The sequence below is a fragment of the Pavona decussata genome, unplaced genomic scaffold (genome assembly GCF_977016875.1).
Source record: "Pavona decussata unplaced genomic scaffold, jaPavDecu1.1 SCAFFOLD_11, whole genome shotgun sequence".
NCBI lineage: Eukaryota > Metazoa > Cnidaria > Anthozoa > Scleractinia > Agariciidae > Pavona > Pavona decussata.
Window position 1 is genome coordinate 2335014 of NW_028145434.1, and position 27192 is coordinate 2362205.

General features: G+C 38.9%; 4 protein-coding genes across 13 annotated transcripts in view; 3 read left to right on the forward strand and 1 right to left on the reverse strand.

Annotated features, from left to right (window-relative positions):
* Positions 1-8602, forward strand: part of LOC146488176 (uncharacterized) — a 119134-nt gene extending 110532 nt beyond the window's left edge. The window contains exons 5-6 of the mRNA XM_085121928.1: positions 2776-5922; positions 6855-8602. Coding sequence (XP_084978054.1) covers positions 2802-5922; positions 6855-7072 — 3339 coding nt within the window. The 5' untranslated portion in view covers positions 2776-2801 and the 3' untranslated portion in view covers positions 7073-8602. The remainder of the gene's footprint in view (positions 1-2775; positions 5923-6854) is intronic.
* The window catches only part of LOC146488159 (uncharacterized), a 538028-nt gene that overhangs the window by 478134 nt on the left and 32702 nt on the right, over positions 1-27192 (forward strand). The gene's annotated exons all lie outside the window — the stretch shown is intronic.
* The window catches only part of LOC146488171 (uncharacterized), a 286546-nt gene that overhangs the window by 212546 nt on the left and 46808 nt on the right, over positions 1-27192 (reverse strand). Inside the window, exon 4 of one of the 4 annotated variants that reach the window (XR_014867036.1) lies at positions 13918-14105. The exons of the other annotated variants lie outside the window; for them this stretch is intronic. The gene's annotated coding sequence lies outside the window, so the exon portion shown is untranslated. Of the gene's footprint in view, positions 1-13917; positions 14106-27192 lie in introns of those variants that run through there. 4 annotated transcript variants of the gene reach the window in all.
* LOC146488181 (hsp70/Hsp90 co-chaperone CNS1 homolog) lies at positions 22366-26760 on the forward strand. The gene is made up of 4 exons (XM_085122238.1): positions 22366-22555; positions 25563-25680; positions 26272-26433; positions 26542-26760. Exons 2-4 carry the CDS (start codon positions 25590-25592, stop codon positions 26652-26654), a joined length of 366 nt encoding a protein of 121 aa, XP_084978364.1. The 5' UTR covers positions 22366-22555; positions 25563-25589; the 3' UTR covers positions 26655-26760.

The window sequence follows — 27192 nt, forward strand, 5'->3', positions numbered from 1 at the left end:
AAACGCCTCTACGTGGATGACCAGATACGTTGTGGGGTGACATTGAAAAAGGTAAGAGACCTGAAACGACAAGCTGTCGAGATTTTTAAGGGCGCAACCTTCAAATTAGAGGTGGCAGTCATATGTGCCTGTGCTTGAACGCATCCCTCTTCTACCAGTGGATAAGGAGAGTGCTTATGCAAAGCAGCAACTAAGGACAAACCACACAGATGGATCAAGCCCCCTCTTACTGGGAGGGAGCACGGAACTTTATGAGATTATTCTCTCCTGTCCGAGTGAGGCGCAAACCAACTAAGAGCGCTGTGTTCTTCACAAGGTTGTAGGTATCTTCTATCCGTTTTTAAACCTGGTAGGAGAGTGTGTGTAACGTACTTTGTGCTTATTAAAAAATTAGGTTTCGGACGCACGGCTGTCAGGTATTATGACACTCAAGAGGCAAAAATAGGGTCAGAGTTTAACCAGACAGATCGCTGTTACAAGTAGCCTTGCTGATCGCATGGATCGATCTCAGCCAGTCCGTTTGGATGCACAATTACAGGCTATACAGCAACATAGTTCTACTTTGTATCAGTGGTGAATGTCAGTACAAACAATTTGTGGAGAGTTGGCTGCAGAAGATTGGTGCTGAGTCTGAGCTTACATGGAGGCATGTCTCCACCCAGATAGCCCCGCTGCTCTAGTGAGCAGGGGAGAAGATAATGAGTGAACAGTAGTACAGTGAAAGTTAAAGCTACCCAGGAACTACATGTAAGGTTGCTGCAGTTGTGACAGCCAGGCTTTAAGGTGGTCTTGAATTGCCTGCTAGCAGAGGTTTCTTTCTGGTAAGTCTTTTAGCATGTACGAAGTCATTCGAGTATAGCCGACTAAGCGAAATACTAGAGACGCGAACAAATTCGTACATGCTAAACGACTTGCCAGAAAGAAACCTCTGCTAGCAGGTTAGGTCTTGAAACGTACGGTTGAACTGACCAAAGCTTTTAACATTGGGTCCCACGCCTGTGAAAGTTAGCAAAAGGTTTCCAAGCCATAGCAAAAATGTAAACACCACCTGATAACCCCCCTGTTAACGGAAACAAGGAGCACACCCATTTCAAGTGGTTGCATTGATAATGTGGGGACGATCAAATAGAGAAAACATGCAATGGAAAGTCGAAGCAAAGCATACATTGTGCTCTATACCAGTTCCCCGTTCCGTTGAATTGATGTATCTTCATCATGGATCAACATCTACTGGAGCCGCATTGTGGTTCAAGAAAGTTATGTGTGAAGAAAAGTTAAACCAGTTCACAATAAAAAAAGGTGGCGCGAAACAGGTTACGGTTGTTGTTGACCTTGAAAATGCTTCGTTCGCGCAGTTCCATATTGCAAAACGTTCTCATCTTCTTTTACTGAGTCGACGACTTCTTATGTTGAGACATTGTCTTCAAAAGTTGTACATTTGTTACCGAATGGGAACTTGCAGATGAGACAAACTGAAAGACCACCAGACTTGGCAGGGACACAGAACTTGATGACCCTAACTCATTTCTAACCACGGGTGTTGAAAACAGATGTCACGTGACTGGTTATCATTGTTTCTTTGCCCAAAAAGAAATTAGATAATTGGGCGCCGAGGTTACATATGATGAATATTGATTAGAACGTTTTTCTTACTGTATGGTTATGCCTTTCATGAATTTGTCCTGAATGGTTGACTTCAATATCTAGTTTATAAGGGCTTATTTAACAAAATAGGTCACGTGACTTATTAAAGTTCCTAACAATCATTTAATAAAACCAAAACCTATATGCCATTCAGGACCGATTCAGTTACTATTCGATAGAAGTTACAATCACACATGCTAAGGTCTAAGCTCCGAGTCACAATGAACCATTCTTGCCCCTGCTGACAATTTGTTTTGAGCGGAATGGTGACGTCATCAATCACGTGGCCAAAATTCGTACGCCTCAGGGAATAAAAGGTCGCTGTAATACGTCGATTACAAACTTATGGCCACTCTGGGGATTTATTAAAATGTTATTAAAATGTTTTAAAAAACATTTATTTCAAATACAGGTAGTTTTAAATTCGCTTGGGGTGTTAGGTAAAGAATAAGCCATGCCTTATCATTGTTGAGAAAAGTTCTTCAACTCGAGGCCCTTTGGGTGATTCAACTTATTTACTTCATTAACTTTTATGAAAATCTAAAAAAGTGGCATATACAAGCAACCATTTGCAACAAAAACAAAACAAAAAGCTCCCATATTATAGCCTATTATTGTAAATATGTTTTAGACACAAGGGAAACACCAGTTTTCTTATAACGTTTCACCTAATTTACTTAATTAAGTTTTCACTTAATTTAAACCAAAATCACTAAAAAAAACACGTTATCTTCAAATGCGTCACTAGTTCAAATTTGATACACGAGCCTGCCAAATTTTCACGAAAAGAAGACGTGGTTAGGAAAACTATCGACAGCCTGTATGACTTCTTAAAATATGAGCGAGGTTGACCTGTCGACTTATACAACCACTAGATCATAGAGCCCTTAAAAGTATTGAATCGGTCCTTGTACTTTTCCGTAAATTGATCTTTCCGGGAAAGCAGCTGAGAGAGAAATGCGTTAATAGACACGATAAAATCGGAACATTTATAGGGGTATTTTACAGTATAGACCACACCTTCATCTTCTAAGTTTTCATTCCCTGCACATTAAGTGTATGTAGACTCTGAGAAAAGGCCTTAAAACGTGTTCGTAAAATAAGTATTCTCCCCTATTTACATTTCTACAGACTTCGCTACATTCTTACAAAAAAACATGACGAAACGCGATTCAGTAGACGATAGATCCAGAGAAGGTTGGGCCGATGCCAACCTTGGAAACACTTATCAGATCCTGGGAAGCTTCGAAAAGGCCATAGAGTACCACGAAAAGCATCTAAAAATAGCAAAAGAAGCAGGCGATAGATCCGGAGTAGGTGAGACCTATGGCAAGCTTGGAAACGCCTATCAGAGCCTGGGCAACTTTCAAAAGGCCATAGAGTACCATGAAAAACATCTGAAAACAGCAAAACAACTAAGCAATAGATCCGGAGAAGGTAAGGCCTATGGCAACCTTGGCAACGCTTATGAAAGCCTGGGAAACTTTCAAAAGGCCATAGAATACCACGAAAAGGATCTGAAAATAAAAAAAGAAGTAGGCGATAGAACCGGAGAAGGTGGGGCCTATGCCAACCTTGGAAACGCGTATGACAGCCTGGGCAACTTCCAAAAGGCCATAGAGTACCATGAAAAGCATCTGGAAATAGCAAGAGAAGTAGGCGATAGATTCATAGAAGGTAGGGCCTATGGCAACCTTGGCAAGGCTTATCAGAGCCTGGGCTATTTCCTAAAGGCCATAGAGTACCATGAAACGGATCTGAAACGAGCAAAAGAAGTAGGCAATACAGCCGGAGAAGGTTGCGCCTATGGAAACCTTGGCAACGCTTATCACAGCCTGGGAAACTTCCAAAAGGCCATAGAGTATCATGAAAAGGCCCTGAAAATAGCAAAAGAAGTAGGCAGTAGGCCCGGAGAAGGTGGGGCCTATGCCAACCTTGGAAACGCTTATGACAACCTGGGAAACTTCCAAAAGGCCACAGAGTACCATGAAAAGCATCTGAAAATAGCAAAAGAAGTAGGCGATAGATCCGGAGAAGGGAAGGCCTATGGCAACCTCGGCAACGCCTTTCAGGGACTGGGCAACGTGCACAAGGCGAAAGAGTACCATGAAAAACGTCTGAAAATAGCCAAAGAAGTAGGCGATAAAGCCGGAGCAGGTAGGGCATATGGCAACCTTGGCAGTGTTTATAAGCACCTGGGGAACTTCCAAAAGGCCATAGAGTACCATGAAAAACATCTGAAAATAGCAAAAGAAGCAGGCGAAAGACCCGAAGAAGGTCCAGTCTATGGCAACCTTGGCAACGTTTATCAGAACCTGGGCAACTTCCAGAAGGCCATAGAGTACCATGAAAAGCATCTGAAAATAGCAAAAGAAATAGGCGATAGACCCGGAGAAGGTAGCGCCTATGGCAACCTTGGCAACGCTTATCAAAGCCTGGGAAACTTCCAAAAGTCCATAGAGTACTATGAAAAGTATCTGAAAATAGCAAAAGAAGTAGGCGATATATCCGGAGAAGGTAGGGCCTATGGCAACCTTGGCAACGCTTATGCAAGCCTGGGCAAGTTCCAAAAGGCCATAAAGTACCATGAAAAGTTTCTGAAAATAGCAAAACAAATAGGCGATAGGGCTGATGAAGGTAGGGCCTATGGCAACCTCGGTAACGCCTATGGAAATCTCGACAACTTCGAAAAGGCCATCGAATACCAAGAAAAGCGTCTGAAAATAGCAAAGGAAGTAGGCGATAGATTCGGAGAAGGTATGGCCTATGGAAACCTCGGCCACACTTACGAAGACCTTGGAAAGTTTCAGGAAGCTTTCAAATGTTTTCAAGCTAGTGTAAATATACTTGATACTGTCAGAGTTTCCATTACCCGTGAAGATGCCTTAAAAATAAGTTTTCGAGACCGTTATTGTAGTGCTTACAGTGGTCTTTGGCAAAGCCTGTTGAAGCTGGGAAGAATTGATGAGTCCTTGTGTGCTGCTGAGCAAGGTCGAGCACAGACTTTAGCTGACGCCTTGAAAAGACAGTATGGTTTGACAGAGTCCCCACCAGCGTCACTTGATCCTAAAGAGACAATTTCTTACATCTCAAGCAAGTTATCTACGAAAACGGTTTTCTTGGGGCACATGCACAACAAAATCACTTTCTGGGTTATCAGCAAGGGAAGCAAAGTTGAGTTTCGAGAAAAAAAACTGGAACAAGGAGGAATGCACAAAGATGCAGTGACTGTCTTGTTGAATACTACTTTGGAGAAAATTGGAGTTCGTGTCCGCGTAAAATGTGAGAATCGTTCACTTGATGAGCTAAATAATCGTAATTTTGATGACAATGATGAAGAGGATGACGATAAACAAAGAGTGCCCTCACAAAGCACCATCAGTGCGTTACAACCATTACATGATGCAATTCTTGGACCCATTGCAGACTTGTGCCAAGGTAACGAGTTGATCATTGTGCCCGATGGTCCCCTTTGCCTGGCTCCATTCTCGGCACTCAGCACTTCTATCTGCATCCGTACTGTACCGTCGTTGACCAGTTTAAGGCTAATCACTGATTGCCCTGAGGATTGCAAAAGTAAGCAGGAGGCACTGCTTGTCGGAGATCCATATCTGGGGGATGTCAAAAAACCAAGGTTCAACGAACTTCCCTGTGCCAAAGAGGAAGTAGAGATGATAGGGGAAATTCTAAAGATTCAACCACTGACAGGAACAGAGGCAACCAAAGAGGAGGTGTTAAAACGAATAACTTCGGCCGCTTTGGTTCATATTGCAGCTCATGGACGAGAGGGAACGGGAGAAATTGCTTTGGCGCCAAATTCGGGATGGGAAAATCGTTACGAACGAAATTCAAGATCCAAAGCAAGGAACAAGGGTCCTAAAGAAGAGGACTTCGTCTTGAAGATGTCGGATGTCGAGGCTGTTAAGCTGCGAGCAAAGCTGGTTGTGCTTAGTTGTTGTCATAGTGGCAGAGGAGAGATCAAGTCTGAGGGTGTCGTCGGAATTGCTCGGGCTTTCTTGGCCGCTGGGGCTCGTTCTGTTCTGGCTTCACTTTGGGCAATTGAAGACCAGGCAACTTTGGAGTTCATGAAGAGTTTCTACGAACGTCTTGGAGATGGTAAAACTGCCAGTGTAGCTCTTCACCAGGCTATGAAGTGTCTACGAGAGTCAGAGAAGTTCTGTGCTGTGAGGAACTGGGCTCCTTTTACACTAATTGGTGATGACATCCACTTGAATTTGGACGCAAAGAAGGAAAGCGCTGAAATGATGCTTGAAAAATGTAAGTTTTCTTTTTCAAATGTTGTGGTTGTTGTTGTTGTTTTCTGAAAGACAGTTTCTTGGTTTAATATTTGGCTGTTAAATCATCCACCTCCGAACGAAGTGGTTAAAACCAAAATTGTATAGTGGCCTGGTGTTAACAAAGAAAAAGTAGTCCAGTAGAAAACTGAGAAAAAGACATTAAGCACAGAAAATAAAAGGTAATCCCATCTCCAACCAAAAAGAAAATATACTACTTCAGTAGACGACAGCTTGTAAAACGAAGTCTAAAAAACATTGAACGGATGGATGAATGAATTGTCAGAGGGGAAGTTTCTGTGATTGGTCTACCAGAGAAAAATGAAACGGTCGCGAATTTTTTGGTGGATTATTCTAATACTTTGACATTGATTTTCCTCCCTTGTATCTCTCGTATATACGAGAGCAAAAGTCAGAATAATCCATTCGTTTTTTTTTTTTTTTGGTTTTCTTTTCCCTCAGTGTTTTTGTACACTACAGTCCAACATGGTGACGTTAAACATTGCGAGGGATCCTTGTACAAACCTTGTAAAGACGCTCAGTAATGGAGTCAAGAGAAAACTTTCCCAACACACATTTCCCCTTTCCCCGGGGATTTATTTTATTCCTTTTTAAAACACTGGAACACTGAAAAGCTACAAAACGCTCTTGCCATAAGCTGTTTCTGAAATGCCTTTTTGATTAAGCCGCTGCCTTTTTTCCTAAATAATGTTGGGAAATAAGATCAATGAAGATCTTTTAACAAAGTTTCTTATGTTCTCTATATACGCCGTTAGAATTTTATATGTGACCATAAATCTCATTTACAAGGATACACATGACGACTTATTGAGAACAGAAGTTAAGCAAGGCCAGTTAGGTAATAAGTATACTTAACAAAAAAATGTGCTTTCTTCAATGATGTCTTCTAAACAGGCGTTACTTTGGCCTTCACCAAAACTTCTCCCCACAAACGACTGCTCAAGCACTCACTTACGAAACAGATATCTTCTACACTTTTAACCAATTGTTGCTCTGATTCCTGTTTTCAGAAGCTGACAAGTCCCAAATTCTACGCCAGGAGACTCATTTGTGGTTATTTGCCGTTAATGGCATATTTTAAGACTGGGTTTTGGTGCAAGATACTTTTTTAAGCGTACATAAATTTCACTGTGAAATACACTTTCATACCAGTTATTTGACTAATTGTTGCCAGACGTTAATCTTCAGTTAAATAGATCGCATGACCGCATATTCTTACTAATCATGCCGCGAAGGGACCAAGACTTAGACATGAAATATATCAAGAATATAATAACAAAGATTACAAGATTTCAAGCCTTATTAAGTAGGCTCGCAACAGTGGTTCTGACATTGGGGTGGATCTTTTCAAATCAATATTTCGCATAGAAGGCTTGCTTTGATTTCCATCATACTACTCCACCTTTTCAACCTATGATCATTTTTTTTGTTTTTGTTGGTTTCCAAGCAACAGCTGTTAACGTAGCAATGGTCAAGTATAGCACTTCTTTTTAAATAACGTCGATTACCTCTAAATGTAGTCAGACACTTTTACAACGAAACTTTCAGGATTCAAACTAGCCAACCTAGACAACTTGTCGGCGAATATAGACAAAACCTGTAAGAGCGTTTTCAAGTAAATAAAGAATCATTTTTTATGGGCTGATTATTTGTTATTTGTGTTTTAAAACGGCTAAAATAAGTCGAAAATGCCCTTACAGATTTTCAATTTCAATTGTGAGGCGTTAGAATAATAATTCGTTTTGGTGTTCGAGCAAGTTTTTGGCCTAAGAACCATTTCGAGCGTTAGATTAAACGGTTGAAACTCAGTCTAGTTTCAGTCGCTGTTCTCTATCTCTGAAAATGAATTTTGTTTTTGTTTTTTCTGGTCTATTTCACTGCTATTCTCATGTCATAAATATTTACACGTTTGATAGCCCGTCTAATAATGTGAGGGCTATTAATATTATTAATGAATTGAACTCTAAATATTCTTCGAACGTTTCTGTGTATTATTGGGTTACTTTTAATAAAATTTGCTGTACAATTACTGTAAGTCAAGGCTCCATTTAAACTCGCTTATCTAATTAGATAAACCTAAATAAATATTTTCCGTATTGTAGGTAGCACAATGACGTTTACGGCAAACGGTAGAAATGACCACGTGACCATGCGTATCCTTCATTTGTTGCTCGCCGTTTTCAGATTTTCAGTAAAATGATAAGTTTTCCGTTAGCATCAAAGTTCAAGCTTGTTTTGCATCCATGCACTCATCTTATTATGAAAACGTCAACGTGAATTTCACGTTTGCCGTTTCCCGTAGACGCAATCTATCACTCCGATTTTCAGATTGTTAATGCATTTACTCTCTAACTTTTGTAGCGGGTGTTAAAAATTAAGTAAAGGAAACAGACACAAAGAGGACAACTACAGCGAGCGGTAGATAAGAAATTCAAGCTCGCTTAGAAACTAATACCGTCATTACCAGCAATTTATATTTGTGTAAACGGAAAAAGTTATTTGATCGTAGCAATTAAATGTTCAATTCTAGCTTTCCAGGAAACAACCTAATTATTAATTATTTAATTAAATAATTAATCAATTAATTAATTGACCTCTTTCATTTCATTATTGCTGTATTATCAACGTGAGTTATCACGCTTTTTGTCGAATGTAAAACTATTTTTCTAAATGGCGTTACAAATAAACTGTTGTTGTTGACAGTTACTAGCAAGAATGTAATGATTTTAATAACTGCTGTTTTCGGTACCCTCGTTCATTATAAGAGCGATCCAATCCCTCTGCTGCCCTATGATAATTATTGTCAATTTACTACAAGAGACTTGTTTACTATTAGTTTCCGAAGCATATCATTTTATCCACTGTTTAGACATCCGATGTGACAGCAAGAGGTTATCGCGTTTCAACCGAGTGTAAAAGACAGGCGGAATTGTTGTTGCGATTATTTAACTAACCTTGGTCGCACATCCTTTCGTACAGGGGCAGCTACTTTCCCTTAGCTTTAAAGCTAGCCAGTCACAATTAGAGATCCGTAAAGAGATTAATCAAAAGTCATTTTTTTGTGGGTAATCAGAAGTTTGTTGCATTACACGACAAGTGGCTTCATACCTGCATTATTCGAGTTCTAGAGATCTCCTTCTCAACCTCATTTATAATTCAAAAGCCAAAGACAAAGGAAATCATGCACCGTGTCTTGCTTGGAAATCTGACGAAAAACTCCTCGCTTTTGCATCCTTTATTTCCTCTTGAAAATCGGTTTTTTTGAAAAGTTATATCAAGCACTCGTCCAGTCTTTCATCAAAATATCAAAAACCTCGAAGTTCGACAAAAATACTCCGCTACGCGTCGTATTTTCGACCCTCTTCTTGGTGTTTGATATGTGATGAAACACTGTGTTTCGTGTTTGATATATTGCAAGAAATTTAGGTGAGGTTAAAGGGGTGTAATCACAAATCCGCTTGTTTGCGTCACTTTCCTCAAACAACGCCTTAGTTTTACTTTGCAAAATTTATCTGAAAGTCGTTGGGAACTGCAGGGTCTTCTTTCTGCACATTAAACTAGGAAATCCCTTACAATTGTTAAATGAACAATATTTACTTTGTGAACCCTGAATTAAACACGGTCATTTAACAGTTCAACAAAGCTGCCAGAATTCTTAAATTTTTATTTGCATGCCGAGGGATTATCCTCTATAGAACAATGCAGGTTGGCCCTACAGTAAAAGTAGTCATACAAAGTCATCACTGATAGAGTCCTTTGTATGTATGTGTGATTCACTCTTGTCCATTTCGTTTTCTGTTGCCAACCATGTATCATTTGTTACTTGCGGAGTGCAACAAATGTGATAGTATATTTAACGTCTGCTAAATAAATGAGAATGCTGTGTTATTCAGTCACTGACACAGGCTCATACTCAGTATGACGAAATCCGAGCTTTTCCAAAAGGAATCGAACGTATAATCTTCCGATTACTAGTTCGGGTGATCTACCTCTAAGCTACAGGAGACTCGTTGGAGCTAGTCCATTAAACACGTTTTATGCGACAAACATCCACAGGGTGGCTACTCCCCAAACCTTTGCCTGGATGAGTGGGTGGGTGTGTGTCGCGTGCTTCTTGAAACCTTTACCCTATTCACCCTTTACCCTATCTCTTGCATCAATACCCTATCTGAGACCTTGCAAACCCTCCAAATGCAAATCATGTTAGCCCGTTACAATAAATACAGTGTATAGAGAAGATCCAGATGAAAGCGGAAAACAAATAACTAGGGGTTGTGTAGGCCTTCCAACCCCATTTTACTCGTGCAAAGCATACCCAATTCCAGGTCAAATAAATCCATACCCTACCAAAAAGTGGCACCGAACATACCTATATGGCTGTTTTAGGGGAATACCTCCCCTCCCTGGGGGAAACATAGCGGTTGGATCTAGAATATGGATGTGTTGCAAATGCGCAACAGAAGAACTGTGATCGTATATTTAAGGCAAATTGATCTTCTGTCGGTTTGGAAAGTTGAAGGCACGAGAACGTCTTTCGTAACTACGCTGACGGGTGGTCAGTTCTTTTGTATTTTCCAAAAGGAAGCTTTAGTTAGGAAATGACGGGTGAATTATTTCGACCAAACCCAGCAAACGGTGAACAAAAAGGAACTAAGATGAACGTACCTGCAAACTGTGCGTGTAAGCATCGTTGGCTATTTACCAACCTTTGGACGTAATTTAATAAAGACATTAAAGCCTCTTACTGTAGTAAGTGGGAGTAGCTCTCCGGTTTTCAATTGAAATTAATTGAAACATTGGGGTAGCAAAAAGAAGACGGCGACCAAACAGTTTATATTGAGGTGATATGGAGGCTATTCACCATAAATAATGGGTGTCATAGGGATACAATCAAATTATGACTATGCTAATTTCGTACAAGACAGCACTTAAAAAAAAACCAGCTTCTCTTAAAACTTGACACAGAGACAGATAGTCATGGCGGAACAAAGATTTCGCATTTCAAATCCGACGAAAAGTTTACGACACGACTTACAAGACCTGTGCCATGAACTTTCAAATTTGCTACCTCTGATGGACCAAATTTCTGGCATTGTATAATTTTTTCTGAAGGGTAAAAATAATTAACGTGCTGCTAGTACTAACGACACAAATGAGGGATTAGAGAATTCATTCTGTAGTGTAAGTTAACTGCTTAGTAAATCTTAGTGAACCCATTAAAACCTTCCTGAGCGTTAGCCCTAATAAGGAAATGAACCAAAAGATGAAAAGAAAATTCTCTTACCTCGGCGGGAACCGAACCAGTCACGCGGGAGGGGACCGTCGCATCCCTACCTGTATGACGTCATATAGCCACGAAAGAAAGGGCTTTTTTTTCAAAATGATTCTAACAGACTCTAATTTGCAGTTTTCAGAAAGAAAACAAACCTTTTTTGAAGAGGTTAATCGAAAGAATAACTTTTAAGAAGTTTTCGACAGTTTCAAGGGTGGAAATTGGAGAGTTCACGGCGAAGAAATTACGGTTTGACTGACAGATAGAAAAACGCAATGCCAAGACACTAGAGGTCATAGCTTACTGGCGCGGCTGGCATCGTCACTGGCGAGCGACGCTACAGACTTTGTCGAACTGATGTCTACACGTTACCGGAAAGCTACCTCACAAAAAAAATTAAAGATTTGTTCAGTTGTCAATTTTTATCAAAAGGTTTCATTTAGGAAAGCTTTTTGTCTGTTTCTCTTTTTGTTTTCTTGATGAAACGACTGAGGACACTTCGTTATCTTACACTTACTGACATTACCTAACCAGAATATAAAAAGGGTTGATGACAAAGTTTGTAATCGATGCTCGTACGCTTTTCAATGTCCTGCTGTTTGTATTTATCAATAAAATACGGGGGAAAGCATTTGTTGAGAGGCCAACAAATAAACATCTCTAGGTGTTATCAGGATGTGTCAGGATGTGTCGTGGGCCGATGAATGCATGGACTGTTAGCTCGAAAGCGCCATCATGAAATACAGCAACTCGCATTTGCTGGAATTCTTTTGTATCTGGCTACCATGTCATTTTACGTTTACATTTACTTGGTTCAGTTGTCAAAAGGTCCAATCAACAAATGAGAGTGAAACGAGAATCTACCTTAGCCAAGCGAATCGCCATGCTAGTCATGAGTATTTTGGTGTTCTTTTCCTGATATTCTATTCAGTACTGGGTGTATGGATGGAAACAATTTGACTACTTTCTACACCAGAATCATGATTCAGGAATGGGTGCCTCTCTACTGCTTGGGCATCAATTCATGTTTGAATCCTTTAGTAAACGCTTTTAGAAATGACAAGTTCAAAACTGCTCTGGAAAAGAACCTTTCGCTATCAGCTAACACAGATTAAATAACGACTGCACTCTCGTCCCACCAACGTGGCGTAGGTTCTAATTGTGGGTATCTAATATTGTAAAAAGTCTTCTCTTATAATAAATTGTTGTTGTTGTTGGTTTTTCTCCGGGTAGTCCGGTTTTCCCTTCTCCTCAAAAATTCGATCTGGATTATTGTCAAGCACATTATGATGAGCCTCTGGCTCGGAGGATTGTGTAAGCACTCCCCGTGTTATTGACATTAAGTATATTACTTTACTTTACTTTTTACGTCAGGGTATGCCTAAAAAATATACAGATCGTATACATGTGCATTTGTTCCAGGGTTAGATAAACATAACTATATCCAATCAAACGTACACGTATACTCGTCATTACACAGGCCTTAAACGCCGGTGTCTTTATACTTCAGTATATGTCTCTGTTCACGTGATGTATACAGACTCATAGCACCTTATTTTGTATTTCGCGCAGTGTGTATGTACACCTAAAGCATTGACAGTGAAAATAATAAAGAAAAGAAAAGTTAGGATTACATAGCCTTTACCCATGGCTGGGGTCCACACAAGTTTACAACTGAACTCCAAAGCTCGCGTGATATCTAAAAGTTTGTACAAGCACAACCTTTATTTATTTATTTATTTATTTATTTATTTATTTATTTATTTATTTATTTTTATTTCATGAATCACACATTTTCTTTTGTTATTCAACATCCTTTATTTGACTTACATACTTCATGAATATTAAACTAACTGAAACGAGGGATTTATACAGATAAATCCCTCATTTACTGTATAAATCCCTCATTTACATTAGCAGTACTGCGAGAAACGCACACATCAGGTTGCTTCTATTGTTCTCCGTTTCTCACCTAAGTGTGACGGTACTAATTAGCCGGCGTTTGTCCCCTTGAACAAAGGAATAATTTCATGAAATAAGTCAGATAAATACCTCGAACGTCGGTATTAATCCATATACATCCCTCGGGCCTACGGCCCTCGGAATGTATATGGATTAATACCTCCGTTCTCGGTATTTATCTCTTACATATATTTTATTTAAGTCCAAAAATAACAAAACAGTATGGGAAAGCAAGAGTTAAAATGGTATTTATTGCAAAATCACTCATCATAATAACTGTAATTATAGTCATTCAATCGTTACACTTTTTTGGCGAAAATTATTCCTGCACTGCTGTCTAATGGCTAACATTCCATTTAGTTGAAATATAATCTTCCTTACTATTACGTGTAGGTGAAAACATTCTAACGTCAACAAAAAGGCAATGTTTGCTGTCAAATTGTCGAATGAAAAACTGATACAACTGTTAAATAAAAATATCGATTACATTTGTTTTCTGATACTACATAGTTAGCATCCTCGGAGGTCCAGGGGTAGATAAAAGGGAAGGGAAAAGTAAAAACGAGTAAAAAAGTGCGCAAGCTGCTAGTATAATATACTCCATATTAACAGCATTTACATAAATAGAAAAAGTATTAATTTTGTACCAGAAGACAGTAAAATTCTTGGTATTACCTAACATTACACCTCATTGAGGAAGGAATTTCCTTGAATGCAGTGGGCAATATCGAAAGGTATTGGTGTCGCGAGTATCGATATTTTTTGGGAAACATAGCATCGATGATATTGAATACTTGGTATCGATACCGACCCACTCTTTTTCCCACTATCTCTCCGTGTGTCTCCGAGGATGGCACTGACATACAAAAAAGAGAGTTGCTTATTCTGAGCCGGGATCTGAAAAACTGAACCTCTCTTCTGAGCCACAATTTTACTTCATACATTAATAGCCTGTAGGTATTTGCCGTTGGGGAGTCCGAATATATCCAGATTCCCGTGCTGATCGGTGTAAACCGTAAGTTAAACTTTTTTAATCAAGGCCTAGCTATTGCTTGTTTAAATATCAATAGTTTAACTGCTCATATTGACGAACTTAGAGTTTTTATGAGAGATTCCAAAATTGACATTCTCGCAATCAATGAATCGAAGTTAGATAATACATTTAAAGACCACGAAGTTTATCTACCAGGTTATGAAATCGTTCGGCGAGACAGACAAATTAATGGTCGTCAAGGTGGTGGGGTTTGCTTCTACTTACGCAGCAACCTTAATTTTAAAGTATGTGAGGAGCTTATGACTGATAGGCTCGAATGTTTAACTGTCGAAATAAATAAACCCCACTCGCGGCCATTCCTTGTCAGTACCTGGTATAGACCTCCAAATTCTCCTCCTGACCTGTTTGATGACTTTGAAAATTTAATTGGTAAAATTGATGGTTCTAATCGGGAGCTCTACCTTGTCGGGGACATGAATACAAACTTGCTACCTGGTGTCGCAGACAGCAACTCTTCCAAACTCATCAATGTTTGTGAGATTTTTGGTCTTAGTCAACCGATTACGGAGCCAACGAGAGTAACAGCTCTATCTCAGTCCCTAATTGACCTATGCATAACTAATACCCCAGACAAAATAGTTAGATCAGGAGTTATGCCTTTAGGTATTAGCGACCACTCCCTTGTCTATCTAATTCGCAAAACACATTATACCATCCCTGGGTGTATTACGATTATTAATACTCGGAGTTTTAAAAATTCCAATCAGGAGGAGTTCCTAGCGCTGACCTTGAATTAATTCAATGGGATGACATTAGTCTATTCTCTCACCCCAACGAAATGTGGGAATTTTGGAAGAATCAGCTTCTGACCTGTATCGATAAACATGCCCCTATGAGATCGAAAAGAATCGGGAACAAGAAGTCCCCGTGGATTACGCATGAGTTAATACGTAAGATGCGCAAAAGGTACTTCCTGAAAAAGAAGGCGGAACGAACTAAGGATCAGTCTTGCTGGGATGATTTTAAAACAGCGAGAAATGAAGTTAATAATTCAATTAAATATGCTAAACGTAAATACTTTAGCGATCACCTCGCTGCTAGCAGAAATGATCCCCGTAAAACTTGGCAGCTAGTTAACGAGCTGAGCTCTCGTCAACATATGAAAAAAGTTATTGCTGATATTGAAATCGGGGACATAAAAACTAGTTCTGCATCTGAAATGGCGGAAGCATTTTTAAAACTGCCACTTCGCTAATATTGGCCATTTCTTGGCAAGAGACATACCATCTGCTGATACTGTTCCAGAAAGATATCTTATCTCAACTAATGCTACTTTCTCTTTCAAAAGCTGTAGCTCCAATGAAGTCCGTAAACTACTTGAAAAATTAGACACTAAGAAATCGACTGGACTGGACAATTTGCCATCCAGGATTCTTAAAATGGCGGCCGGTGTTCTGGCACCATCCCTGGCATTCCTGTTCAATCAGTCGATTTCCTCTGGTATTGTTCCAACTAAATGGAAGCTAGCTAGAGTGACGCCAATTTTCAAAAAGGGCAAAAGACAAGATGTAAACAACTACCGGCCAATCTCGATTATTCCTGCTGTCGCTAAGGTGTTCGAAAGAATAATTTACGACCAATTTTTCAAATATCTTAGCGATAACGATCTTTTAGTTAACTGTCAATCTGGGTTTAGATCACTTCATAGCACAGTAACGTCCTTGCTTGAAGCTTCTAACAGTTGGTCTGTCAATATTGACAACGGTCTTATCAGTAAATGGTGTAATCTTCATAGACTTAAAAAAGGCTTTTGACACCATTGACCACAAAATTCTTTTACGAAAGCTAGCTAGTTATGGCATTGATCATAGGGCCCTAAAGTGGTTTGACTCCTATCTAAGCGATCGACGACCAAAGTGTGTAGTTAATGGTGAGCTGTCTGGTGCGCGTGCTGTTACCTGTGGTGTCCCACAGGGAAGCCTCATTGGTCCACTTCTTTTCCTGATCTATATTAACGACTTGCCGAACTGTCTAAGTAAGGCGTTACCACGAATGTACGCCGAGGATACGAGTATCAGCATTGCCGCCAGCAGCTTACCAGAGCTTAAATCAGTACTAAACACTGAACTAGCTAAACTTCATGAATGGCTCAATGTAAATAAGCTCAGCCTGAATATTGCCAAAACGGAATTAACGTTAATAGGCTCACGGCAGAGACTTGCTAGTACTACAATTGGCCATTCACTTACTGTACAAATTGAAGGTCACGAAATTGATAGAGTGCCCCACACCAAATCCTTAGGACTTTACATCGATCAAAATCTTTCGTGGTCCAAACATGTTAATGAGACTGCCAAGATTATATCCTCTGGCATAGGTGCACTTAGAAGACTGAGGCCGTTCATTTGCGACGATACAGCAATATTACTATATAGAGCCCTTATTGAACCATATTTTGATTATTGCTGTCCTGCGTGGGACGGTCTCAGCAACGAATTAGCTGATAAATTACAAAAACTTCAAAATCGCGCCATTCGGGTCATAACGAAGTCAGATTACTATTCTAGCGCTACCGCCCTACGCGGTAAGCTGGGATGGGATAATCTCAGTACCAGAAGGAAGAAGCAAAAATTGAAAATCATGTTTAAAACTTTAAATGATCAGTCTCCGGAGTACCTGAAAGGCCTATTTAAGCCCTTCAGCACGGACTATGGACTTAGAAATAGTGACAACAAATTGGCTCTACCTAAGCCTCGTACCGATTTTTGAAACGTAGTTTCTGCTACAGTGGGGCACATTTGTGGAACAGCCTTCCATCTAACGTCAGAGCCATTAGATCTTTTACTAATTTTAGAAATGAGATAGATCGCCATTTGTCCTTCTCGTACTCCCACACGGCAAACATGTAAATCAGTTTTAATTCTAGATTTTTATCTTGTAACTGATGTTTTTACCGTGTCTAAATAAAGTTTATGTATGTATGTATGTATGTATGTATGTATGTATGTATGTATGTATGTATGTATGTATGTATGTATGTATGTATGTATGTATGTATGTATGTATGTATGTATGTATGTATGTATGTATGTATGTATGTATGTATGTAGGTATGTATGTATTATTCAAATTATTTATTTTTCTGTCAATGCTACAACCTGCATACAAGACGAACAAAAAGAGAAAACGTTGACGAAGAAAGACGCCAATAACCGTGACTTTACGTGTATTAAGTATTTATTTTAGCTATCGAGACAATATATAGGCGATATTTCATTTGTGATATTCTATACTGAGTTTGAGCAAGACAGGTCACATGGCCGTCATCTTCAAAGAGCATTGCAATTCCATTAAGTTTTGCAATAGACCTCTCTACCAAAATAACTACCAGTATTCTGGAACAGATTCTTGTAGATGTTTCACTCTGTTAGAGTGAAGATGCTCCAAACCTGACAAATGTTTATGATTATTGATCACATAATATCTAAAAGCATTCCTTAATTTCACTCATCGCCATTTGATTACCTATACTAATATTATTTTGGCCATTTATAAAAATTGCTAACCAGGCTTGATAAAAATAATTAAAAAAATAAAGGTATCTTCCATTTGCCTAAAGATACCAGTTGATCAAATGACTGAGTCAGTTGACTGAACCTTTTTTTAAGTAAAAACAAACAAAAAAAACTTTTATAAACAAGCTGATATATAGGATGCAGAAACAAAACTCTTGTATATGAGTTGTTTGCGAGCACATAAAGTACACAAAAAGGAGGGGGAGTGCAAGAAAATCCGTGCAACCTACACAGAAGAGACAGAAACAAAATCAGTCAAGGGTCTATACCTCCTTTCCGTAGATTTCTTGCATTTTCCAGAAAAGTACAGTCAACCCCCTTTATTGCGGACACCCTCGGGACCGCAAGTTAGTGTCCTTAATATGAGAGTCCGTCCTAGCGGGAATTTGTTTCAGTCAAACGTCTGTAAATTATTTTTGCCGGGAATTTGGCTGCTGTCCGTATTACCAGGGTGTCTGTAATATCGAGGCGTCTGCGAGGTGTGAGTTGACTGTAACAAGCTGTCCGTAATAGCGAGGTGTCCGCAAGGTGAGAGTTGACTGTAACAATATCAGTGCTTCTCGTTGGTTTAGCATTTCCGCAAACATTAAACAGACAACTGAGTGTCTTACACGATAACATGTCTCTGTGCCAAAAATAGGCTTATTTGGAGCAATTTCAATTTTAAGGCAAAAAAGTCATTTAGACCTCTCTTATACATGTAATAGCTCAACAAATAAGCGCCTCATTTTAAACAAAGTACCATCTACAAAAAGGAGATTTACTTATGTGTGTTTCTAAGACATATATATAGTTAACAATTTTTAGTAGTTCCGCGTGGGCTCGCTGACTAATCTTGTCCAGGGCGGTCTGGAATTCCCTTTCAAACCGTATATGAGGTTCCGATCTGTACTGTAAACCGTAGGGGCACATAGATTTCTTAGCGTGTTCCCTCAGGACTAGTAAGCACCGTTTACATTTGGCTTGTCTGGTTTCCAGCGTGAGGAGTCGATTCTTGATGGTTTTGGTGCCCTCAGTCTGATTTTTTTTTTTTTTTGTTTTGTTTTTTTGGCTTTTGGGGGGACTGGTTGCGAGTCTGGAATCACTTGTACGAAGTCACGAGGTTGCTTGGGTGACTTAATTCGTGATATTGTGGGAGTAATGCTGTTCGCCATAGTGCTGAAAATGGCAACCATCTCCTGGTCGGAAATTGTTTGTTGTGCCAAGGTAGAGTTACAAAAAGAACTGTTTGAAGCTAATACGAGATTAAAGACCGGTTTGGGAACCAAAACGTTGGATCCTTCGTCAGTTGTTTTATATAGCTATCCTTCTGAGCTCTCCTCTCCTGAACTCTACGTGTCCCTACAGTCTACAGTACAGACCGAAACCCCATATACAGTTCGACAGGGAATTCCAGACCGCCTTGTTCCAGATCAGTCACCGAGCCCACGCGGAACTACTAACGCTGATGATTAAACAGCAGGAAAATAACCTAGCAGCTGACAACAAGGCCATCCAAGCCCAACAGCAGTTGCTACGAGACCTGTATCCAGACCCATATTTCCCAGACAACTAGACACAATGCTGCCAACAGAGCCAGACCCAGGCCTAGCTCACTAAAGAATAAATCTAAGAAAGTTCAGCAAACTTGTGATCTCGCTTCTATGCAAGCTCAATTACATGAGCTGAAGAAAATGTTTTGTAAAATAAGTGAGACAGTCAATGTAAATAAAAGCAGGATTGAGCATTATACCGGTGTGTCTTTACCTGACTCAAAGGGTTACACAGAAAGTTGTAACACAAGGAAGGGTCACAGAAATGAGAAACGCTCCTTTAGACGAAACAATCTCAAAACGTCTTTAACCTATAACATTAGAGTTCAAAACGAGAAATATATTGAACATTTCTCCAATAAAGCTCTCTCTAGTTACGAGGTTAAACTCCTTTCTTGAGGTCTTAAATCTATACTAACTCCTCCTCTTCCTAGCTCCGATAAATCTTTACTAAAGAATTCAATAATTTCGCTTGAATTATACAATGCGTTTGAATTATATGTTCGCAAAGAAAAGGAAAACCTCAGTCTGCACCTCCCTTCCATGTTAAATGCACATGGCAACCACCGATCCAAAACTCCGTTGCCCTTGAAGATTACTTTGAAGAAACAAAACTTGAACTTGCTTCAGCAGTTTTTTCGCACTCCTTTAGACAATATTTAGGCAAACGAGAGAACATCCATCAGCTCACTTAAACGCAACAGCGAAATCAATCTCAAAAAAACTGACAAAGGAAAGACTGCAGTCATTATGGATACCGCACAAATAATTGAAGAAGACATACAACAATTATCTGATGATAAATTCTACAAGCCTCTCGGAACTCCTATTGTGCTGGATACTGCTCTAAAAGTGAATCGGATAGTGGAGAAACTATTCCGTTCGGGCAACATTGACACAATGACTCACAAATGGTTAACAATCGGTCTTAAACAACCCTGCATACCAGAATTTTACACTTTGACAAACATCCACAAGAAAATACCGGTCGGCAGGCCAATCCTTTCTGGAAGCAGCAACCCTACGGAACGTATTTCTAGTTTCGTCGACTCACTATTACAACCCATCGGTAAAAAACAGGAGTAATATTTGAAAGACACAACCGGTTTTATTCACTTCATCGAAAACGCGCTAATTTCAGATGGTGTGGTTTTAGCCATCATTGATGTAAGTTCCCTTTACACAAACATCCCTCAAACAGAAGGGATTTAGGTTATTTGTCGCCTCTACGACTTACGAGAACTTTTACGACTCATACTCGAGAGAAATCTTTCAAGTTTAACGAGAGGCACTTCATGCAAACACATGGCGTCGCCATGGGAACCAAGACAGCAGTTGTTTTTTCTGTTATTTTTATGGTAGACCTAGAAAAACGATTGCTAATGGCTAGCCCCTTTAAACCCTTCTTGGAAACGCTTTATTGATGACATCTTTTCACTGTGGAACATTTCAATGCAGGAAGTTTCCAATTTTGTTAACTTCGCTAACTCGTTCCACCCTACAATCAAGTTCACTTGTGAAATGTCATCTGAACGCGCTGTTTTTCTTGACACTGAGGTTTTCAAAGTACCTCGTCTTTCAACTAATAAAATCCTTGACTTCCAAACACATCTCGAGCCGCCTACAGAAACTTTTCAATACACACACTTCTAAACTTGTCACCCTTTTATCTGTAAAAAGGGCTTTATAAAAGGTGAAGCAGTACGTCTTTTAAGAACTAACTCAGTCCGAGAAAACTCTATAAAACAAACGAGGCTTTGAACACAGCCCCTTAAAAGACGCTATCCTTTAACGCTCGCTCAAGAAATACTGATTGACGTTAAGTTCACCGACAGAAAAGAGGCTCTTTGCAACAAAACAACACAAACAAAAGAGATTTTACCGTTTGTTTCTACATACAATACGGCCACACCGAATCTCAAAAAGATTCTCATGAAACACTGGCACATCATTCAGCAGCAACCTCAGCTACAAAATATCTTTAACCAGACACCGATTGTCTCGCACAGCAAGGAAAAATCCCTCAAGAACACCCTTGTCCGGGCGAAAATTCCTTCAATCTCACAAACAATCGCAAAACAAACAAAGCGGTTAAAAGCAAACTACAAGACAATTTGCATACGATCACTTCAACTGACTCCTAAAAGCGGCAATCACGCATCCATGCGTTTATTGCAATACAACCGGGTCAAAATATTTTCTGATCTACTATTCTTAACCCCATCACTGATCATTCTTGATTCGAACGTAGAGGCTGAGGACTCGTAGACTCTATTAAAATACTATATATACATTAAAATACTAAAATGCTATAGTGGTGCAGTCCTTTGGAACAGTCTACCCGTAGGCAAGCAACATCTCTGACTAATTTCCGACGATTGCTAATTAATCCCGACACTGCATTCATGTAAAACAGGCTTTAATTTAGTTTACTTTTCTTTAATAGTTAGCAATATACTTAGTCTTTCGTAATAAGGTGTAGTTGTTATATTAAGTTGTTAATGCCTGATGTATTTACCGTGCTTTTAAATAAAGATGATGATATGTTACAAAAAAAAAAGCAACTCAGTTTTTCTGGCGGGGGCAGCCCCCCCTCACCCGCTATTTACGGCCTTAGTATATTTACAAGATCATCGACTCCTTTAGCGGAAGGACACGGAAAAGTATAACCCTCACAAAAACGCATCAATAAAACAGCAAAATGATCGCACAGACAGCAACTACTACACTATGGAAGTACAGTGAGACATTTTTATTGCGAGATTAGCTTTATTTCTATGCTCTTCGACTAATTTATTGAAAATATCAAATAAATCCTTATAGTTTCGCCGTAACTGTTAATACGCAATTCACTTCCTTGTAGCACAACACCGGGGGTATTTGGGAAATGTTTTCTTAAGTTGAACTTGGGCCGTCTGTGATGGTTCATATAATTCACGTGACTGACGACATATCTTTCCAATTACAATTTCCTGTCATATGACAATCGTATGACCTGAAAACAATGGAACATTTCATGATTCATTTCCTCGGGGAATACCCTATTGCTTTCCGAGAATCACTTAATTATTCCAACCAAACGTCAGCACTGTTTTACAATAAGCTGCAGAAACCGAGAATGTCATAATTTTGTTGGTACATTAATGTAGTCTTCAACGGATTTACCAGCTCTCGAGCTGTGTTCTCACAGGTCGAGGACAAACTTAACGGTAGCCGGCTCACCAAAGCAAGTTTTCACATCACAGTAATCGAGCACTAAGGTTAGTTTGCCCTTGTGTCGAGAAAATGAGCACGTTTTTCCTTGATAACACTTCTGGTTCAAACAAGAAGGCTTGTCGAGGACAAATATTTAAGAAACAAAGCTTGCCTGTCTGCAACGTCAAAGGCTTTAAGTTCACAGTTGAGTTAGTTTTGCTTTTGGCGTCGCGTATCTTACACCTTTGATGTAGTTTTTCGTTGTCAATCTAAATTAATTTTGAAACTTGCAAACTTTCTCCTGTGTAAAAAGCCATATTCATTAATTCGTAGTTTTTCCCTATCTTTGCGAAATCACTGAAAAATTATTATTTACTTTTGAGTTCTTAAAATGTACAAATTAACAAACCATGTTGTTCATGGAGTCTTGCCAAGTGCCATTGCGAAATCGTGCCCTTTGAAACAATTCAAATGAGGATGTCAGTTTTAACAATCTTTAGTGTTTGGACATTGATAAAGTGAAAAGTAGTTCAGTGGATATATTTTATTGAAACAGTATAGTAGAAAATGGATAACAAAAAAACCGATGAGTAGTGGCGAATTTGACAGTTCTCGGTAAATTTCCTACTCTCAAGGCTTCATTCTTTCACTTTGTTCATTTGATTTCGCCATTCGAAACAGAAAATTAACCGTTACTCTGTCAAATTCCCTACTAGTTGTGATTAAAAATATAAATGACCCAGAAAAAATAAAATTGAAAAATAGCGACTGACGCGTAAGCAGTTAACAATTATAACATTTCCTTTCATCAATTTGCATTTGAAAGTTGTGATGACGGATAGTTTTGTCTAAAACCATATACCTGAATTAAACGAAATTATGTTTAGGAAAGAAAGAAAAAAAAAAACAATAGGTAGAGCCGCGTTAAATTTTAATAAGAGAAAGTCAGTTTACATTTGAAAGAGACAGATGTTTTTCTTTTTTTTGTCTCACGTGAATGTTATAAACACTACAAACTGTTTTCTTAAAAGAAATAACAAAATTACATATTCTCCCAAAATGTCTTTTTTTTTTTCATTTCCACACACTTTTCTTGCTGTATTCAGATTATTCAAAAAGAATCTTATCGAGAAATTACAATACTGCAACTTGGAATATTGCTCAACTAGTTTGTATAAGGTAATTAGAAAAAAAATAACAACTTGACATTGAAGTTTATTGAGTCAAAGAAGAAAACGTTCGTGAATTCGTAACATCCTTCATGGGACCTTTATGTTTTGCAACTGTAAGCGTGACAGTGGCTTGATTATTTCGTGACCATTTCGTTACTACCTATGTTTTTTTACGTAATGCCTGTGTGACATGCGTAGTGAAGCGTAATATGATCGAACCTCGTGGCATAGTAATTAGGATGACGTGTAACAGTTTATTTGCTGAATGAGACTCTTGTAAATGCGATTATTTATCCAGTAATGCTACAATTTCCCGAGATTAAGGTAAGGAGTTCTTCCAGATATCAAATTTCCAATATGCTACAGAAGGTTTTTTGGAAACTTTTGGCAATATTGCGTTATAAACAGTTTGCGTGCCGGATCCCAGGAGTATAAGTTATTCAAAATAAAACCGCTACATCTGGCAACAAAAATGATCGTTTTTCGCCGGCAATGACTTATATTTGGGAGATGATATATCGCTCCCATATTTGAGGAACACAAAAGACTTTTTACGTACATTTAACACAGAGTCGAACCTTTTTTACGTAAATTAGCCGTGATAATACTCGCAACATGGCGGGTCAACATATCAATCAATTAGCAAGAGTGTCTTGTTTTTAAAGTGCCCCTGGGACGAAAATTTCATTTTCCAGCTTTTTGCATTTTCGTGTAGAATATGACCTTCTTACTCATGTTACCAAATTTCAATCCTTTACGACGATTGGAAGTATTTTTTTTTTAGCTTTTTATTCAAGATTTCACGGCCGCCATTACTTGGCCTTGTTCCGGAAGTTAAGGCTCAAATTACAGGAAGTGACGTCATTGGCTCAACACGAAAAATTCCACATGGCTAATTTTCATACGGATTCTACTTCATAAACTGTATTCTGCTGTTATTTCAACAGCAGAAAAAAAATAATAATTCCAACCGCCGTAAAAAAAACTTATAAAAGAACAGAGTGTAGTTGGTAGTCAAAGCAAGCCGCTCTTAATATTTTCTGCGCTTTAAACAGTATAATGCCTATAGAACAGAAAAACAAAAACCGTAGGCGTCTAAGAATCCGATGTATTTTGCCGCAAACATATGGAACGAGCTAACAAATGATATTACTATTAAAGCCAGCACTAATGAAATGAAGAACAAAATCCGATTTGATATTGGTTGTTCATTTTTAGTTTCTAATTTGTAGTTTACCCTTGGCTGTGGATTAGCTGAGCTATGAACTAGCTAATTAAGCTAAGCGTAAATCACACGTTAAATAAAGTATCGTATCGTATAAGTAGGTACAGTACCATGCAAAAGTAAAATGAGTTGACAGTCCCTCGAAGCTCGAACTTCGCGACTCGATCCTCGGTACTCGAGAAATGAAGAACTTTTCGCGTGATTAGTTTTTAACACGTCTTATTTGAAATTCTACAGTTTCACTTCGTTTTAAAGTAACCAACTTTCGCTCATTAGCATGAATCTAGATCTGCTGTGAAAACCTCGTGCGAAAACCTCACTGAATAGACATTCTCTGTAAATTCGTTAATTTTCTCGTATGTAGTCTTCTATTGTCGAGTCGAGTAATATTATAAAATAGCGTCTTCTAAAAGAAACATAAAAGCGAACATGATGGGACTCGATGTTTACAGTTTTATCGTCCCTTGGACTCCGTTTGTAAAAGACAAAATAATACATCATAACACAGGCGCTTCTTATCTTTTATTTCTTGAACAGAAGTTTTTGTTGACTCGGCTTTTACCTTTAGCATTCCTGGTATAACGTGTAATTAACACAGGCATCACGCTTTAGGGTTTCAAAGGAATAAAGGCAGCTGATAAATAAAATCAACACGAAAATTGTTTGTGATCATAGGGTTTTTAGCCCGAACTCCCAGCATTCATGGCGCAGAGTCAAATCAAAGCTGCAAGTGAAACTGACCTCACACCAGCTGGTGAGGAGACATTGGATTTCGATGACGGCACTTTAAGAGGTGAGAAGAAAAGTTTGATTCTTTTTACCGGAATATTTCAATATATAAAACCAACAAAATTCGAATATCCTTCTCTAGTGTGGTTAAGCCCGCCGCACACTTGAGCAAAGAGCTCAGCAAACTGCCTCGCGAGGCGATCAGCTCAGCTGTTTCATCACGTGTGCGGTTCAGTTTTCGTGAGTTTTTCGCCCCGCGAAGCCGTGAGGAAAATATCTGTCGTGTTTGATATTTGAGATTTCGCCTCGCGAGGCGAGATCCTCACGAAAACTCAACGCACATTTAAGGAAACAGCTCAGCTGATTACCTCGCGATGTCTCGCAAGGCAGCTTGCTCAGCTCTTTCCTTAAGTGTGCGGCAGGCTTTAGCTAAGGTTGGTGCGGGTCGTCCCAGCTCACTGCGTTTTGAAAGTACGTAAAAGAATTTATCCAAGGGTCAGTTTAATAAAACTTTTACAATTGTACTAAGCTGCGCCGTTCGTTTCTTACACAGGTGCACTAAAAGAAACTCAAAGAAAAGTATCGCTCACAAAGAAACGCCATTGCGCTGCAGGCTATCTACTAATACATTATCTTTTTAATTTCTTCATTTTAGCAACAGCAGAGGTTTACAAAAATGACGGGAATGACAGTTACAGACAGAATGATTTCAACAACGCCATCTACTTCTATACGGAAGGAATTAAAGTAAACTGCAAGGATGAGGAACTGAAAGCCCAACTGTACAGCAACAGGGCAAACGCTTATTTTTGTTTGGGTGAGAAGTTTTTGTTAGCTTAAATTGGTTTATCAAAATATCAATGGGTTGTTCAATCGAACCCGCATCAATGTGTTAGCTTTCTCCTCATACTTTATTCTTTCACAGGGAACTATACTGATTCCTTGAGTGATGCAAAAGTTGCCTGTTCCTTACAGCCATCTTACTTGAAAGCGATCTTCAGAGGTAAGAGTAACTTAAATACAAAATCGATTATGTAAACATTTAAAATATCTACAGTAAAAGAATGAATTCACAAAAGATAAGAATACAAAGACGGTCAATATCACTAGTTTTATTGGGACGGGGATAACTTTGCAGTGACATATTTCGCTACACCGTTAAAAAGTTAGACCCGTTTGAACAAAATAATTTGTTTCGTAGTTTCCTATGTAGATTCCGGAATAGTCCATCTCATTTAAAAGGCACCATTATAAAACCAATACTGTTGACATGAATGTTGCACACAAATAATTTAGTGTTTTTACCTCAATTTCCACATTTCCCAATATTATGGGCCCGGTTGTTCAAAGCCTGATTAACCTTATCCCGGATTAATGGGAACTTTGACTCAACTTTAATTACTAATATAAATAAAGATTCTTTCAAAGATTTTTGCCTGTAAGTTGTGGCTTACGATTTTTCTTTACCATTAGCCCAAAATAAGATTTTAAATAAGATTTTAAAAACATTTTTAATGAGCGAGATTAGAACTTCGGTTAATTTTTAATCGGGGACTAGCGTTAATCGGCTTTCTTC